At 45.0% G+C, this 18441-nt stretch overlaps 1 protein-coding gene across 1 annotated transcript in view; it reads right to left on the bottom strand.

Moving 5' to 3' along the window:
• Positions 1 to 18441, bottom strand: part of cbarpb (CACN subunit beta associated regulatory protein b) — a 195478-nt gene that overhangs the window by 13891 nt on the left and 163146 nt on the right. Inside the window, exon 8 of the mRNA XM_078198020.1 lies at positions 8541 to 8724. Coding sequence (XP_078054146.1) covers positions 8541 to 8724 — 184 coding nt within the window. The remainder of the gene's footprint in view (positions 1 to 8540; positions 8725 to 18441) is intronic.

The raw sequence follows: 18441 nt of genomic DNA, 5'->3' as shown, positions 1-18441 counted from the left end.
TATTTCAGTTGCAGGTGACACTGCATCAATGTGAGTAAGTGTTCTATTTGGATGTGTGATATTTAATTGTGGTTGCCAGGTATCTGTGAGACCTTCATCTCTCCATCTCCGACGGCCATGTTCTCCGTCACTCCGCTAATATTTTAGTGTGTGGTTCTCCACAGCATTTGGAGAGTTCATTACTGTTGGGCGCACCCATAGTCTCTGCCTCTCCCTGGAGCTCTGCAAGAATAGAAAGCAGAGTTGGGGCGGCATGGTAGCGCAGTGGTTAGCACTGCTGCTTCACAGCTCCAGGGTCCCGGGTTCGATTCTCGGCTCGGGTCACTGTCTGTGTGGAGTTTGGGGAAACTGGGGTTGTTCTCCTTGGAAAGACGGAGGATGAGGGGAGACTTAATAGAGGTGTATAAAATTATGAAAGGCATGGATAGGGTGAACGGTGGGAAGCTTTTCCCCGGGTCGGTGGTGACGTTCACGAGGGGTCATAGGTTCAAGGTGAAGTGGGGGAGGTTTAACACAGATATCAGAAGGACATATTTCACACAGAGGGTCGTGGGGGCCTGGAATGTGTTGCCAGGCAAGGTGGTGGAGGCGGACACACTGGGAATGTTTAAGACTTATCTAGACAGCTATATGAACGGAGTGGGAATGGAGGGATACAAAAGAGTGGTCTAGTTTGGACCAGGGAGCGGCGCGGGCTAATTGTTCCTTGTTTCTCGTTTCAAGGCTTCATTCTATGATCATCTTGCTGGTGCCAGTACAGAGCGAGACTGCGGATAGTTGGGAACCTGTCTCGGGGGCAGGGAACTCATATGGTGTTCGTGGAAGTGGAAATGACTAGGGTTGGGAAGCATTTTCCGATCAGGGCCATTGTGATCTCCTAGACTCGTTTCGATCGCCTCAGGGGGTCGGAGAGGAATTTCCCAGATTTTTTTTTCCCCATATTGGCCCTGGGGTTTTTCACTCTGGGTTTTTGCCTCTCCCTGGAGATCACATGGTCTGGAATGGGGGGGTGGGGGTGAGTTAATAGGTTGTAATGAACAAAGCATCGTAGCTGTGAGGGACAGCTCGGTGGATAGGATATTGGTATGTAGATAGGCTGGAAAATTGGGCGGGGATCCTGGATTCAGGATTCAATCCTGGACCGGGGAGCGGCGCGGGCTTGGAGGGCCGAAGGGCCTGTTCCTGTGCTGTATTGTTCTTTGTTTGTTCTTTATTCTCCTCGTGTCTGCGTGGGTTTCCTCCGGGTGCTCCGGTTTCCTCCCACAGTCCAAAGATGTGCGGGTTAGGTTGATTGGCCAGGTTAAAAAAATTGCCCCTTAGAATCCTAAGATGCGTAGGTTAGAGGGATTAGCGGGTAAAATATGTGGGGGTAGGGCCTGGGTGGGATTGTGGTCGGTGCAGACTCGATGGGCCGAATGGCCTCCTTCTGCACTGTAGGATTTCTATGATTCTATGATTCTCTATGAGTTGTGTGGGAATGAGGTGGATTGTAATGAGAGGATGGAGGGACAGCATTTGTGGTGACAGGGTGACTGCAAGGGATGGAAATAAGCTGGGGGGGAGGTGAATGTCAGTGGTGGTTGTTCAGGTGAGGATGTAAGGAGATGCCTCGATTGTGAGAGGTGAAGAGTGGAGGAGCAACTTGTGTTGAGGAATGGTGTGCTGGGCAAGTTTGGTGTGGTCAGAGTGAGGGGTGAATGTGGCATGGCACTCACCTTTCCTGCCCTGATGAGGTTGATGGATCTCTTTCAGCAACGTATCCATGAGCGAGGGACCCGCAGCCCCCTTCTTCAACCACTTCCAGCAATGCACACTTTGTTTCAGAGGCAGAGCACATCCTCCCATCCATTGGGTGAAGTATCTTTATTCTGGTCCAATAAAGTCCACAGTGCGACCACCAGGAATGCCTCCGAGAATTGGGGTGCAGTGGCCGGGGTTGTGGCGGTGGGGGAGGGGTGTAACCCTCCCACATTGCGGCTCCATCACTGTTGCCTGACAATTGTAACCCGGAGCCATCCCAACTCCTGGCAGGGTCTATTTACCCTATTAATCCCCCTGACACTAATCTTCAATTCAGTGGCTAATCCACCGAACCTGCACATCTTTGGACTGTGGGAGGAAACCGGAGCGCCCGGAGGAAACCCATACAGACACGGGGAGAATGTGCAAACTCCGCACAGACAGTGACCCAAGCTGGGAATTGAACCCGGGTCCCTGGCACTGAGAGGCAATAGTGCTAACCACTGTGCCACCGTGCTGCTCCTATTTAAATAGTGAAGCTGGAAGACTCGAACAGGTAGTGATCGCACCCACCTGCTCAGATTGGCTGAGAAGCCAGGCAGTGGGATACGAATGCCATGACGGAGTTAAAAAGCTACGGCAAAGCTGGTGCCACTAACCTTTGCGTCCCTTCCCCACTGCTGTCAGGTCCATCAGTTAAAATTCTGCCCAGAATTTCAAACAACACTTTCAATTGTAGACGCTTCTTATATTTTTATATGAATGGCACGTGGATTGTTGCAGGATACAATTAGATGCGTTAATAAAGTAGGCGGCACGGTGACACAGTGGTTAGCACTGCTGCCTCACAGCGCCAGGGACACAGGTTCAATTCCCGGCTTGGGTCACTGTCTGTGTGGAGTTTGCATGTTCTCCCTGTGTCAGCGTGGGTTTCCTCCGGGTGCTCCCGGTTCCTCCCACAGTCTGAAAGACATGCTGGTTAGGCGCATTGACCCGAACAGGCGCCAGAGTTTGGTGACTAGGGGAATTTCACAGTAACTTCATTGCAGTATTAATGTAAGCCTTACTTGCGACACTATTAAATAAACTTTAACTTTAAAGTTCTCAAATTAGAATTATCCATTTTTGCTTTTTCCTGAGCGACAGTGAGGTAAGACAAAGCAGTGAGAAGAATTGTATCTCCATTGGGTGGAATGATAAGTCTAAGAAACATCTACTTCCCACCACAGCAGTGGTGAAATTTGAGTTCAATTCGTAAATCTGGATTATAAAGCTAGTCTCAGCAGTGGACAGGATTTTCTAGTCACGCCTGTCCCAAGACCGGAAATTCCTGCCTGAGATCAACAGAAATGGTCTGTTAAATTATCTGTCCCGCCCACAATGATTCCTGCAGCCGGCAGGATTGGAAAATCTACCCCCATGAAACTATCACTGAGGGTCATAGAAGCCCACTGATCACTAATAGGGAAGGAAGTCTGCCGTCCTTACTTGGCCTGGCCTGCATGTGACTCCAAACCTACAGTAATGTGGTTGACTTTTAACTGCCCTCTGCAATGACCTAGCAAGCCACTCAGTTCAAGGGCAATTCAGGATCTGCAACAAATGCTGGCCCAGCCAACGACACCCACATCCCATGAAAGAATTAAAAAAAACTTCAATATGATATTTTAAATCCCATAGTGCTTCTGAGAGCCGGATTTAAATATAAGGCTCACCAGCCAGGTTTCCCAGGAAACCCAACAGTTAAGTGGAGATGAGAACATCCCAGATCATCCCACAGTCCAAAAATGTCCAGATTAGTTGGATTGGCCATGCCCCTTAGTGTCCAGGGATTTATAGGCTAGGTAGATTAGCCATGGTAAATATTTGGGGTTACAGGGATGGGGCGGAGTGGAGGGCCTAGGTGGGATGCTCTTTCGGAGAGTCGGTGCAGACTCAATGGCCCAAATGGCCTCTTTCTGCACTGTGGGGATTCTATGCTTGTGAACCAGGAAGAACATGTATGTTCCCCTTTGACCTTCAAGCAAACCTACTGCCAAATGTACTCTCTGCCATAATTGGTCAATTTACCCCACCGGCCCCATTGAACCCGTGATCTGGGACATGTCTGGGAAACCTGGCTGGATTTCTACTGCAGTGGGAGTTATTTTTACGACAAAGTTCATGTTATTGTGCCACAACCATCTTCCCGTAGATTGAGGCTTGCATCGTTGCCTGTAGATCTGGTCCATGCCAGGCACGAAGCTGATTTAAAAATGATAACAATGTCCTGCTATTAAACTTGTCAAGTTCTGCTTGTTCCCAGAACTTTCAGGTTTTCAATCACAACTGTGCTCACTAACTCCCTCCCTGAAAATATCAGGGAGAATGAGCCAGAGGAAGAGATTGTGTGATGGAGGAGGAAGAACTTATTGGATGACACACTTGGAGATTAATGAGGAATTGGAGGCTAGATGTGAGAAAAGATCAATAATCACCCAAGTTTTTCTTTGTTCCAATGATGCAAGAGAAGCAAAAAAAAGCTTCCTGCAAACATGGAGAAATATATCAAAGTCTCAGTGAGATTTGTGCTCTAATGAGATTGAAGAGTATTGTGGGAAAAAATGTCTGGTATGAAAGAGGAAATTGGGTTTTTTGTAGGTATTTTTAGCAACGGAGGATATAAGTTTGTTCTATTCGGGTTCAGGTGCAATATGTGGAAGAGGAAAGGCTAAAGGTGAAGTCTTCAAAGACCAAAGTTAACTTCAGATGGACTTGCGAGACATGAATGAACTCTGGGCCAAATTTCTGTGGAGTTGGGAAGACTCTGCGGACTACTGAAAATGGTGGGCTCGATCCGGATGTGGAAGACCCCTCCCCATTTCCAAAATTCCAAATTTTGTTTGGCGGGCGAAGGAGGCAAGGTGTGATTCACACAAGAGGGAAACCCAAGCTCAAGGGGGCCATTTGGACCTATTACTGAGTTCAAACAGACCACACTTTGACAGTTGCAAGGGCCTTGACCCGCAGTGTGGAAGGCACAAATTGATGGAGTTGACACAAATGCACTTGGAGAGTGGGTAACGTCTGTGGAACTGTCATGATCTGAATGTTTTTAAATGCCTTGCTTCTTTAAACTTAAAAAAAACAGACAGTAGCTATCAGTGAGAATTAAAATAAATTGTCTTATGATTGACAAGTATAGGTTAGGACAAAATAGTCGCATCTGTTTGTGCAGTTTCAACAGACCTCATTTTCCAAAGGGCTATCACAGTGTCATTATGAATGCTTGGGTGCATTTCAAAAGCTTAAATTATCTCATTGGGAATAATGAATACTTCATAGCTTGATTGTTAGTTTAAAGAGTCTATTCAAGGATTAGCTGTCTTTAATGTGGGTCTGAATAGAAATGTGTTTGTTTTTGTAAGAAATTATCCACTTGAGATTTAAGTGCTTTTATGGGAGGTTTTTTCACGATCAAGTGTGTAGTATTAAATTATAGAACTGTATTAAATTGTAACAAGTTTATTCTTTTCATATCCACATGGCTCCTAAGGTCTGCCCACAGTCAATACTGGGTAGGTAGCTCTGAATATGGTATCGAGGGGTGTGAGGGGCCATGGGGATGGGTGGGGAGCATGAGGTGGCACTCAGTGGGCATGGAGGATATGAGGGACCATGGGGTTGGGGGTGAGGTGATGGGATGTCAGGGGTGAGGACAAGAGGGCCAGTGACTTCTGAAGCAACTGGGATGACGCCCCAGAGCACTGAAGTGGGCCTGCTACCCTGCCTGCCTTGGCACTCCACACGGTGTTTCTGGGTCAACAAGCCCAACTCCACCCAGCACACTCACCCTTCCCCGGGGACAAAATCACGCGTTTCGGGGTTCTTTTTATCGTGGCTGGTCCGGCGAGTCAGCCAATTTCTCAACTTGAGCTACCCACCCTGGCAGCCAAAATCTGGCCCTCTGTCCCTGAGCTGCCAAAGGAGACTCTTTAATTCAATATTGTACCATTCAACATGGAGGAAATCTATGCCAATGTCAAGTGAAGTAGATTTATAGCCTGTAGGTAATTTAAAGACCCCAACGATTGCTTTCAATTTGCTTCTCAGATAGTCTCATTCATGTTGATTTCATATCAGGACAAATCTTGCTTGGTATAAACTTTGGGAACTAAGTGGCAATATATCCCTCCCCTATACTTGTCTCAGGATGGTATGGAAATCCACCCACCAGTCACAAGTGTTTTTAATGATAGGATACTGTTAATAATGGCAGTTTAGGTGGGCGTTTAGCCTCGGGCTGTGTGGAGTTTTTGATCTAATTGTATCTCCAGTCAGGATGTGACGCTGGTGCAGTGACACCCGATATTCTTGCCCAGCTGAAAACTGGATAGGAAATGTCTAATTCTCTCTCCAAGCCTGGGTTGCTCTCTAGAAAGGATTTGCCATCAGTCTAAGTGCAAGGACGGCATGGTGACACAGTGGTTAGCACTGCTGCCTCATGGCGCCAGAGACCCGGGGTTCAATTCCTGGTTTGGGTTCCTGTCTGTGCAGAGTCTGCACATTCTCCCCATTCCTGCGTGGGTTTCCTCCAGATGCTCTGATTTCCTCCCACAGTCTAAAAGACGTGCTGGTTAGATGCATTGGCCATGCTAAAATTCTCCCTCAGTGTACCCGAACAGGCGCCAGAGTTTGGCGACTAGGGAATTTTCACAGTAACTTCATTGCAGTGTTAATGCAAGCCTACTTGTGACACTAATAAATAAACTTAAAATCGGAATTCAGGATTTGCCTGGTTAGAGAAGAGATACCGAGATCGCTACTTCCTTTTCTGTTATGAACCAAGCCACCTTCCCTCAAAACCTTAGAATGAATCAACCGTTGTTGCTCCAGTTTGAGTTCAAGTGTGAATAAGCCATGTTGATACTCCCAAGTTACATCCGACTCAAAAGATTTCCGAGCATTTACATTCCTTTGTGCACCAAGTCATGTTTTCAGGAGGCTGCCACTAAATTACTCAACCTAACGCACACATGGAGGCCAAACTTGAGACAAAACAATGCAAAGATGTCCTTCTTTGTGACTGTATCCTACAGCACATCTCAAGAGAGGTAGCACTGTGTACTCCACTTACCAATTGGAGTATGGATGCTACATCATTTACATTCAAATTATCCATCAAATTAGCTGCAAAACTTACAACAAAATCTAAGCAATAAGTGAACAATACAGAGTAACAGTAAAGTTTCACAAGATGATTTGGGGAGAGGCAGTGGGGTGGGTGGGTCAGATGATTTGCTCTTGCCATATATAGCAATGCCAAATGTATTCAACTCATGTATTCAACAATGCCATGGCATGAAGTAACCAAAGACATTCTGCTCGCCAACCCATCCCCCACCCTCCCCACAGCCACCCCTGCGGAATTACTGTTTGTCTACTTTGTGTGATACAGATCTCTGGAAGAATATATGTCAAATAACGTGCTGAATAATATCCTGAACTCCCATGCTCAGGGAAGAATCGAAAATTCTTAAATTTGCCGTAAAACATAAAAAGTGAATGGAAATAATTTAACAGCATCAGATGAACAGCAAGATTTAATTATGGGTTTTAAAACTCTTAGCGGTATCTGCTATATTCTACACTGCAGTCAGTTTTGAAAAATATCTATGAAGTCATCTGGGTAAAGTGTCACCTGCAGTGTAGCAGGGAAGTTTGCCCTAACAGAGCCTCCAGGATTGAACTTCCATTTATATTTCAGGGAAATCTGGTTGACCCTGTTACTGGCCTGTGATTCACTCCTCCAGATTTTCCTTTCCGCACATCGGGCAGGTGTTGTGTCATTTTTTAAATTCATTCGTGGGACATGGGCGTCACTGGCTGACCAGCATTTATTGCCCATTGCCTAGTTGCCATTGAGAAGGTTGTGGTGAATATGCCCATCATAGTTGCAGTGTTTAGGTGTATTTCCTGCAGTGCAGGAGAGATTATTTAACGGTTGCTCAGTCTTTGGTGTTAGTTCAGGATAATTCAGATTCCGCACCCACTAAAAATAAGCCCAATTTGTTGCCTTTAATTTTGACTCTCCGAGGTAGTGAAAAATGGGCGTGAGAGAGTCAGTGGCTCACTTTAATTTCCCTTGAAACCAACCAAATTTAAGTCGAGGGATACTTAAAATAAGCTGCTGACCCACTGTTACCCATTGTACATTGCTGCGCAATGTCAAAATGACCCTCATTGTGACATGTTCAGAGCAAGAGAATATTAACTCACACAGAAAATTGGTCAGTTGCCATTCAGTACTTAGAAATATGTTATTCTTTTCTCAACAAGTTTGGCAAGGTTGTGAGTGTATGCACTCGTGCATGTGCATGTTACACGCACACACACACTCTTGTATGTGCACACTCATACGCATACATTTGTGTACACAGGATCATTTACATTTGTGTTATACAGGTACACCCATGTACATGCACACGCACACTTGTAACTGCACACTCTCACTCCTATATGCATACATTTATGCACACAGAATCATACATATTTGTACCATATACACACATGAACATGCACACTCACACTTGTATATGCTCTCTCATATGCATACACTCGTGCACACACAGAACCATTTACACTTGTATCGTACACAAACACACATACATTCACACTTATATATGCATACTGATACTGTGCACACAATCATACACACTTGTATCATACACACACACATCTCTTAATAAATAATTTAAATTCACATTGCAAATGCAAGAGAAATTGTTCTGATTCATGAATCATAACAGATTGAACAATACCTGCCAGTTGACGGAGGTGGACTAGACGGAGGTTGTGCAAATGGAGTTGAAGGGGTGCAAAAGGTGACGTCATCTGTGTGGGCAATGTACTGGATGATATCAGTCTGGTGAGGATCCAGGTCTTCACGTTCCATGCTCTCACTGGCAGCACGCTGTCGATGGAACTGGTGCCTCTTTGGAGATCCTAACAAGTACAAATAATTCCATTAGTAAATGCAAATGTATAAGTGAACACTGAATGCCTTTCAGACTGCAGTTATACTGCTTGCAGATGGACGTAAATAGGATACCCTGCTTCCAAAGAGACATTGAAAACTATTTGTCTTCACACTCTTCCTTGAAGGGAGACTTAATAGAGGTTTATAAAATGATGAAGGGGATAGATAGAGTGAACGTTCAAAGACTATTTCCTCGGGTGGATGGAGCTATTACAAGGGGGCATAACTATAGGGTTCGTGGTGGGAGATACAGGAAGGATATCAGAGGTAGGTTCTTTACGCAGAGAGTGGTTGGGGTGTGGAATGGACTGCCTGCAGTGATAGTGGAGTCAGACACTTTAGGAACATTTAAGCGGTTATTGGATAGGCACATGGAGCACACCAGGATGATAGGGAGTGGGATAGCTTGATCTTGGTTTCAGATAAAGCTCGGCACAACATCGTGGGCCGAAGGGCCTGTTCTGTGCTGTACTGTTCTATGTTCTAAGTACCATTTGCTTGCATTGCTATCTCCATTTAACCTATTGTATCCATAATGTGCAATTTATTGATATTATGCAGCAATATATTTTATATCTTTTCACTTTCTCTCACTTGTGTCATCGGTAAGGATATTTCAAAATTCCTACGATGTAAGCTTGCAAACGTATACAGCCACCCAAGCGAGCTCTATTATTCATGGATATTTGACCATGCTGTCACAGGAATTTGAAGCCTCCCTCACTTCCCTAATTACTCAACATTGTCTGGCTTCATTTCAAAGAGTCTGAATTCCTCTACACTACTTTTAGCACACTAATTAACATAGTGGCAGCAAGCGCTTTGTATGTACCAGATTAACAAAGCCATCTGTTTTAAACAGGTTCAAAATTTGGTTAAAATGGAGAATGTCTAACACATGTCCATTAATCAGCACATTGGTAACATGGCTGAAGAATTTTACTGTAAAGACCATTTAAAAAAAATCTTTATCTTTATCCACCTATCTCTAGATCACATTCCAGCACAATTCCCCTTATGAGGCAAGACCATTGCCCATATATGGGACGATTACCCACAAACTGGGCCATTTCCTGTTGAAAGGGGGTACAGGAACCTCTAGGATTTTGAAGACTATTAAAACAAAGTAGGATAGTTTAGAATAGGGATCACAGTGTGCCTTATATATACAATAAGGAATCACAAAGTGCCTCATATATATATATGTCATGTGAAGGTATAGGCTGGTATTTTATGACCTCGCTTGGGTGAGGCTCGTAAAATCCCATCCGAGGCCAAAGGAGAATTCTTTTCTGCGAGCCTCGCCCGCCTCGGAATCGGGACAGACGTGCCAGTAAAATTCCAGCCATTGTCTGCATAGACACATACATAATGATTGGTAGAGAATTTTGAGTAAGTATTGTCGATTGCAATAGTACTTTCAAATGTCTTGTAAGCTTTAACCAAGATGTCGCCTGCCCCAAAGCATAATGGGAAACCAGCAGAATTAGACAGCCTGCATTCAACAATAAGGTATCGAATATATTCAGTATTATCAGTAAGAGACTCTGCAGCTGCAAGCTACCAAGGTTTTAAAATGAATAGAGGCATTTAGCTTCTGGTTGCAATGAACAGACGTATTCAGCTTTTACTGATAAGGGGGTAGCTAGCAGACAGGATGAAATGACCCCCCTCTCCAATCCCATGGTTTGCAGGTGGTGAGGGCGATCCCTAGAACCCACCAGATTTGCATAGGTAATGTTGCTAGGCAATGGGGGAAGAACTTCTGGGTCCGGCTGACCAATGAATTCCCAATTCTGTTAGAAGGTAGAATGTTATTGGCCAAGGTAAATAATGTGCATTAATGTAATTGGATCATCCAGTTTGGATGACAGGTTGGGCGGGAGAAACGAACCTTCGAAAAGGTATATCTGTTTTACACATGCACTGTAATGTCAGAGAGAAGTTGGAATCCTCCTGCTCTCTCCCAATGCGTATTGGTCAAATAAAGAACGTCTTTTAACAGCATACTGTTTTTTGCGAGTCTTTGAATTAGCTGAGTTCAGCTTAATACATAAAACCAGTGGGAAGCCCCCTGGAAAACCCCCTAACATTTTCCATAGACAGGGCCATTACCCACAGACAGGCCATTGGCCATAAACAGGAACACTTCCCATGGACCGCACCATTTCCTGTTATATATTAAGGTTAACAAAGACACCAAACATTGAACTAAAACAGTCAAAGTTATATAGAAAACCCATTGAAGTTGCAAATATAATGGAGGGAGAACACACTTTAATGTAAATGATTAGACAGTGTTTGGGCTTTGCAGAGTCACCTGTCAACAGATTGTACACTGAGAAGCTGGGTTTTTGTGGTCAAATTCAGGCAAATGTAGACTTGATCAAAAAGGAATTCCAATTGAAGGTCAGAACCGATTTACTCCTATTATTCTGAATTCTATTGGCTGTGAAGTGTTTTGGACGATTGGAGGCTGTGAAAGATGAAAGTATTGATGAAGATTTACAAATATAAGCTCTTCCTAATATTTAAATCCAAATTCTTGCTGTTTAGATCTGTTTTAAGTGCTCAAGATTACTCGGAAATTAATAAGTGCTCATCGGAAACTTATGATAACTTCTATCTATTTCCAGATTGTTTTGAGATATGGACCTCTATATTGGATGTCTAATCACTTTTATCACTGTTTTTCTGTTGGTTTTTGTCGTGGTTTGCACTGAATCTCAAAACAAATGGCTCATTGTACCGTGGTACAAAAGTTTTTAATTTGTGTGTCTTTCTCTGTAACTTTAAAGACAGACTCATTTATTATCTTGGTACAAGCAAAAGTACTTGGCAAACTAATCATATACTTATCAGGTGGGTGGTCTGTATAATAGGGAAGTTTAATAATTATATGGAAATTGAAGAGCAGTTTAAGAAAAAGAGGCAAAACTGAGAAATGGAAAAAGAAAAGTGGTTTCATGAGGGGGAAAAGGGAAATTTTGGGACAGAGTTTATTCACAGGATGTGGGAATCACTGGGTGGCACAGTGGGTTAGCACTGCTGCCTCACAGCGCCAGGGATCTGGGTTCAATTCCTGGCTTGGGTCACTGTCTGTGTGGAGTTTGCACATTTTCCCTGTGTCTGCGTGGGTTTCCTCCGGGTGCTCTGGCTTCCTCCATAGTCCAAAGATGTGGGGGTTAGGTGGATTGGCCATGCGTAATTGCCCCTTAGTGTCAGGGGGACTAGCAAGGTAAATGCATGGGGGTTATGCCGATAGGGCCTGTGTGGGATTGTGGTCGGTACAGACTCAATGGGCCGAATAGCCTCCTTCTGTACTGTAGGGATTCTATGGATTTTATGAACCACAGGATTTATTGCCAACTGAGTTCTGAGGAAGAGCCACACGAGGTGGAATTTTCCAACGGCAAAGTCAATGGACTTTTGAATGGCTCGCCACATTTTCCATCCCCACCCTCTACATGATGGGGCCATAAAATTCAGCCTGCGGACTTAAAACATTAACTCTGGGCACGATTATTCGGCCTCCCTCCCCCCTACCCCCCCAACATTGTGGCATATTTTTCAGCTGCAGAGACTGCCCGCCATTGGCCCGTGTTGGAATCTTCCAGTCCCGCCAATTTCAATGGCCCACGCCCTCTGCCACTGCGGGATGCACCATGGCAAAATCACACTGATGGGAAGGGCCAGAAAATTTCAGTTTTTCTCTCTCCACAGACACTGCCGGACCTGCAGAGTCTTTCCAGCATTTTCTGTTTTAATTTCAGATATCCAGCATTCACAGAATTTATTTATCAACCGACTTGCTAGACTATTTCAGAGGGCAGTTAAGGGTCGTAGAATCGCTGCAGTGTAGAAGGAGGCCATTCAGCCCATCGAGTCTGCACCGACAACAATCCCATCCATGCCCTATCCTCGTAACCCCATGTATTTATCCTGTTATTCCCCCTGACACCAAGGGGAAATTTCGCATGGCCAATCCACCTAACCTGCACATCTTTGGACTGTGGGAGGAAACTGGAGCACCCAGTGGAAACCCACGCAGACATGGGGAGAACATCCAAACTCCACGCAGACAGTGACCCGAGGTCGGAATTGAACCTGGGCCCCTGGAGCTGTAAGGCAGCAGTGTTAACCACTGTACCACCATGCCGCCCATCAATCACATTGCTGTGGGTCTTGAGTCATCTTAGAATCTTAGAAACCCTACAGCACAGAAAGAGGCCATTCGGCCCATCGAGTCTGCACCGACCACAATCCCACCCAGGCCCTTTCCCCATATCCCTACATATTTACCCACTAATCCCTCTAACCTACGCATCCCAGTACATGAAGGGCAATTTTAGCACGGCCAATCAACCTAACCCGCACATCTTTGGACTGTGGGAGGAAACCGGAGCACCCGGAGGAAGCCCACGCAGACACGAGGAGAATGTGCAAACTCCACACAGACAGTGACCCAAGCCAGGAATCAAACCCAGGTCCCTGGAGCTGTGAAGCAGCAGTGCTAACCACTGTGCTACTGTGCCGCCCATAATTAGGGCAGACCAGGTAAGGATGGCAGATTTCTCATCCTAAAGGACACGAGTGAACAGATGGGTTTTTACAACAGTCTGGTAGTTTTGTGATCATCATTACTGAGACAGGCTGTTTAATTTCAGATTTATTTAATTAACTAAATTTAAATTGCCATGCTGGGATTTGAACTTGAGTCCCTGGATCATTAGTCCAAGCCTCTAGATTACATAACCACCATTCTTGCCTATCCATATTTAAAGGTATGCAAAACCAGAGGTAATTCACTGAGGTAGAGTTGATTAAGAAGTTCAATTTTTATTTCTTCCGTGCATTTTTTTTCAATGCGCTGCTAATGTATTCAACTTAAACGCTGCACTAACTCCCCCATTAATATAGCAGAGAGATAAATCTAAGGGAAGGTGTCAGCTACTGTGATAAAAACAAAATTGCCGAGGTAGTTAATGCACTGAAATGTTTTTCTTTCCTTCACTGGCTCCAAATTTCAAATCAGACCCTGGGCAGAAATCAGATCTTCCTGCCTGCCCTGATGTTTGAGTAGAATATGGCTGTTCCTGCTGGTGCCAGCCCATAACTCAGCACGTTTATTGAATTCAATTTCTCAACTTACCATAGTAGGCTTTTAACCTCTGTGTTACTGGCCAAATAACCCAACTGACTCGGTCATTAGGAAGGCAAATGCAATGTTGGCATTCATTTCGAGACGACTAGAATACAAAAACAGGGATGTACTGCTGAGGCTTTATAAGGCTCTGGTCACATCACATTTGGAGCATTGTGAGCAATTCTGGGCCCGTATCGAAGGAAGGATGTGTTGGCCTTGGAGAGCGTCCAGAGGAGGTTCATGAGAATGATCCCAGGAATGGAAGGCTTGATGTAAGAGGAAAGTTTGAGGACTCTGGGTCTGTACTCGATGGAGTTTAGAAGGATGAGGGAGGGGATCTCATTGAAACTCACAGAATACTGAAAGGCCTGGATAGAGTGGGCAAGGGGAAGATGTTTCCATTAGTAGGAGAGGCTAGGATCTGAGGGCACAGCCTCAGAGTAAAGGGACAACCCTTTAGAATCGAGATGAGGGGGACTTTCTTCAGCCAGAGGGTGGTGAATCTATGGAATTCATTGCCACAGAAGGCTGTGGAGGCCAAGTCATTGAGTGTATTTAAGACAGAGATAAATAGGTTCTTTATTGGTAAGGGGATCAAAGGTTATGCAGAAAAGGCAGGACAATGGGGTTGAGAAACTTATTAGCCATGATTGAATGGTGGAACAGACTCGAGGGGCCAAATGGCCTTATTGTGCTCCTATATCTTATGGTCTTATGGTCTAATTGTTAGACTACCACAGTCCATGTGGAATTGTGAGACAATTATTCGTTAGATTTAACTTCTGCCGCTTCATAATCGAATTGTACGATATTTTCTTTTTCAGTTACTCTGTTTTCCGGTAATAAAAAAGCTGCAGGAAGTTGTCTTGACCAGCAAGGCAAAATGGATGCAATTGTACAAGGTTGCCTGCCAAATAGCCAGCCTGGTATAACTGGTGAGATATTGTTGTCTCCCATGCCCAGGAAAATGATGCAATAATATATCCTGTGGAAACAACAGTTTCTTTCAGGTCCAGTACCACACTGACTGTGCTGATAGTCACTGTGCTGTAAACACAGCTTCCTGTTACCAACAACTGCCAGTGTTAGTGTCCTTTCTTACCCTGAGCCGAGCTGTCTCAATAGCTCTTACTTAGCCAAGAATCATGATCAATCACTCCAGTAATGTCAATTGCGGGTAGACACCAGTCAATATTGAAAGATAGTGTGTGGCAGGGCTGTAACATAATGAAATTGCAATACATTTGTGCCACTTACACCTCTAGGGCTGACTTGAATCCAAGTTTGCTGAGACTCTGCACCAGATAAATTCCCCAGAACAGTCGTGTGATCTGAAACACCTTCTGTCCAAACAAATAGGGCGGCACGGTGGCACAGTGGTTAGCACTGCTGCCTCACAGTGTCAGGGAGCTGGGTTCGATTCCTGGCTTGGGTCTCTGTCTGTGTGGAGTCTGCACGCTCTTCCCATGTCTGTGTGGGTTTTCTCCGGGTGCTCCAGTTTCCTCCCACAGTCCGAAACACGTGCTGGTTAGATGCAATGGCCGTGCTAAATTCTCCCTCAGTGTACCCGAACAGGCACTGGAGTGTGGCGACTAGGGTCCAAGGATGTGCCGGGTTAGGTAGATTGGCCAAGTTAAAATTGCCCTTAGTGTCCCAAGATGTGTAGGTTAGGGGGATTAGTGGGGTAAATACTTGGGGTTACAGAGAACAGGTCTGGGTTGGATTTCCCCTTAATGTCAGGGGGATTATGTTGGGTTACAAGGATAGGTGGGATTGTTGTCTGTGCAGACTCGATGGGCTGAATGGCTTCCTTCTGCACTGTAGGGATTCTATGATGGGGGATTTTCACAGTAACTTCATTGTACTGTTAATGTAAGCCTACTTGCGACACCAATAAATAAACTTTAAACAAATGCCTGTTTTCTATTCCAACACAAAATCAACTTTTTCCTTAGTGCAAATCTGGGATCCGCACCTCATTTTCTTGCTCTGATCTTTCACCGGTGTTTGTAAGTTGGCAATGCAGCAGTAATATGGAGTGAGATATGTAGGTCCTCAAAGGCTCCGATAAGAGAAGGTTTCTTCAGTGGCAGGACCCATTGTGAGCGAACAGAGTATCTGGCATTCCAGACACAACTCCATTCACTCTCAGCGGCACCAGAGAAATCCCAGCCACGAACGAGGGCGGCAGATTTCGGCCAGAAGACTGAGTGCTGCAAAGCATTGTGGGTGGGATTTTCCACTCCCGCCAGCAGTGGGCATCGTCATGGGTGGGTGGGACAGGAAATTCTGCTCTCCCAAACTTTCCGAGTCTCACCCGCGATGCTGCCCCCTGCTGGCAAGACTGGAGAACCCCAACCTCTGGAAAGGTAGAGAATGAAAAACATGAGGGGGTGCCGTGACAGCATTGAGGAAAGATATTGGAAAACACTGCATTGCGATGATGTTCATGAGGGTTCAAAGACAGAAACTATTTGGTTTAGAAATATGGAGCAGTAGTGGTGAATTAAATGGTCAAATTTGGTGAGATGGATTTTATCATCCTGCTCTTGGAGGAGATAACATAGAATCATAGAATCCTAACAGTGCAGAAGGAGGCCATTCAGCCCATCGAGCCTACACTGACATCAATCCCACCCAGACCCTATCCCCGTAACCCCAGGTATATACCCTACTAATCCCTCTAACCTATACATCGTGGGGGACTAAGGGATAATTTAGCATGGCCAATCAACCTAACCCGCATATCTTTGGACTGTGGGAGAAAACTGGAGCACCCGGAGGAAACCCACACAGACACGGGGAGAACGTGCAAACTCCACACAGACAGTGACCCGAGGCCGGAATCGAATTCGGGTCCCTGGCGCTGTGGGACAGCAGTGCTAACCACTGTGCCACTGTATTGGCCTAACATAATCCGCCTATGTGAATGTTTCTGTGAGTTCTCCTTTGCAGCAGATGACAAAAAGGCTGATAGGCTCTTCAGAATTTTCAGTGAGGGATATGCCTGTATTCACGCTGTGTGGGTTTCCTCCGGGTGCTCCGGTTTCCTCCCACAGTCTGAAAGACGTGCTGGTTGAGTGCATTGGCTGTACTAAATTCTCCCTCAGTGTTACCCGAACAGGCGTCAGAGTGTGGTGACTAGGGGATGTTCACAAGTAACTTCATTGCAATGTTAACATAAGCCTCCTTGAGAGACACAAATAAATAAATAAAAATAATAGAGGGTTGCTGTTACAATGGAGGATATTCTTGGCCTTCCTTTAAAATCAGTAAAGGGCAGGTAGTTTAAGGAGGTTCTCGTCTTGTCTGTAGAGTCTATAAAGATTCAATGCCATAATTCTCCAGAGTCTGACCATCAAGTGCTAGTGATTGAATTGTAAAGGCTGCACCCTTCTTCAGGTTTGGGGAGCTCAAGGTGTTGGAAGTGTATTGGTGCTTTCTTGTCAGCCTATAGGTATCTGCAGAAGCATATCATGATTTGGGAAGTATTGGGATGGGATTCTGTGTCTGAAAAAGTCAGAGAAGTGACAAAGTACACTCTTCATCCCCCCTCAGGAGGGCTGTGGGCAAGGCTGTCCTATTAGCCATGTCACCAATGGGTCATCAGAATGGGGTTGTGAAGCCAGTCAGTTTTACTGATGTACAGAAGCCCCAGATCCTGACTATATCACGGTGTTTGACCCGGGAATTGGTGTGGAGATGTCTTGAGTGAGGGGCATTTCTCTGTTTGGAAACAGTTGAGTTTGTGCCTTGAGAAATCATCAAATTCCTTAATGTTTTTTGATAGGTTCTGGAGTGGAAAAGTTAAAAGCAAGTTACTGCAGATGCTGGAGTCAGAAACAAAAACAGAAGGTGCTGGAAAATCTCAACAGGTCGGTCAGCATCTGTGGAGAGAGAACAGAGCCAATGTTTTGAGTCAGGATGACCCTTCGTCAGAGCTGAAGACAACAGAAAATAGGATGAGATTTATACTGTTAGGGCAAGGGGGTGGGGAGAATTGACAAAGATGTCATAGACAAAAAGACAAAGGGAATGTAACTGGTGGAGATCATGGTTAAGAAGGGTGCTGATAGCGGCCATTAAGAGATCAGAATGTGTAAATGACAGAACAAAGCAGGATGCCAAAGGATAACCTGAAACATGTAACAAATGGCCCTAGTGGGGTGGGAAGAAGGGAGATCCTGGTGGGAGAAAAAGGATGGATAGTGAGATTTACAAAAAGAAGAGAAATGAAATGATAGAAGAATTTTAAAAATTCAAAATTTCAAATAAAAAAAATTGAAATAAAATAAAATAAATGGGATGAAGGTGGAGGAGAAAGTTCATGCTCTGAAGTTGTTGAACTCAGTGTTCAGTCAAGAAGGCTGTAAAGTGCCTAACCGGAAGATGAGATGCTGTTCCTCCAGTTTGCGTTGGGCTTCACTGGAATATTGCAATAGGCCAAGGACGGACATGTGGACAGGAGAGCAGGATCGTGTGTTGAAATGGCTAGCGATATGAAGATCTGAGTCCTGCTCGCGGATGGACTGGAGGT

Source organism: Mustelus asterias, chromosome 26 (genome assembly GCF_964213995.1).
Source record: "Mustelus asterias chromosome 26, sMusAst1.hap1.1, whole genome shotgun sequence".
In the NCBI taxonomy this organism is placed as follows: Eukaryota; Metazoa; Chordata; class Chondrichthyes; order Carcharhiniformes; family Triakidae; genus Mustelus; species Mustelus asterias.
The sequence above is the reverse complement of the archived record's forward strand: the minus strand, read 5'-3'. Positions and strand labels throughout refer to the sequence as shown.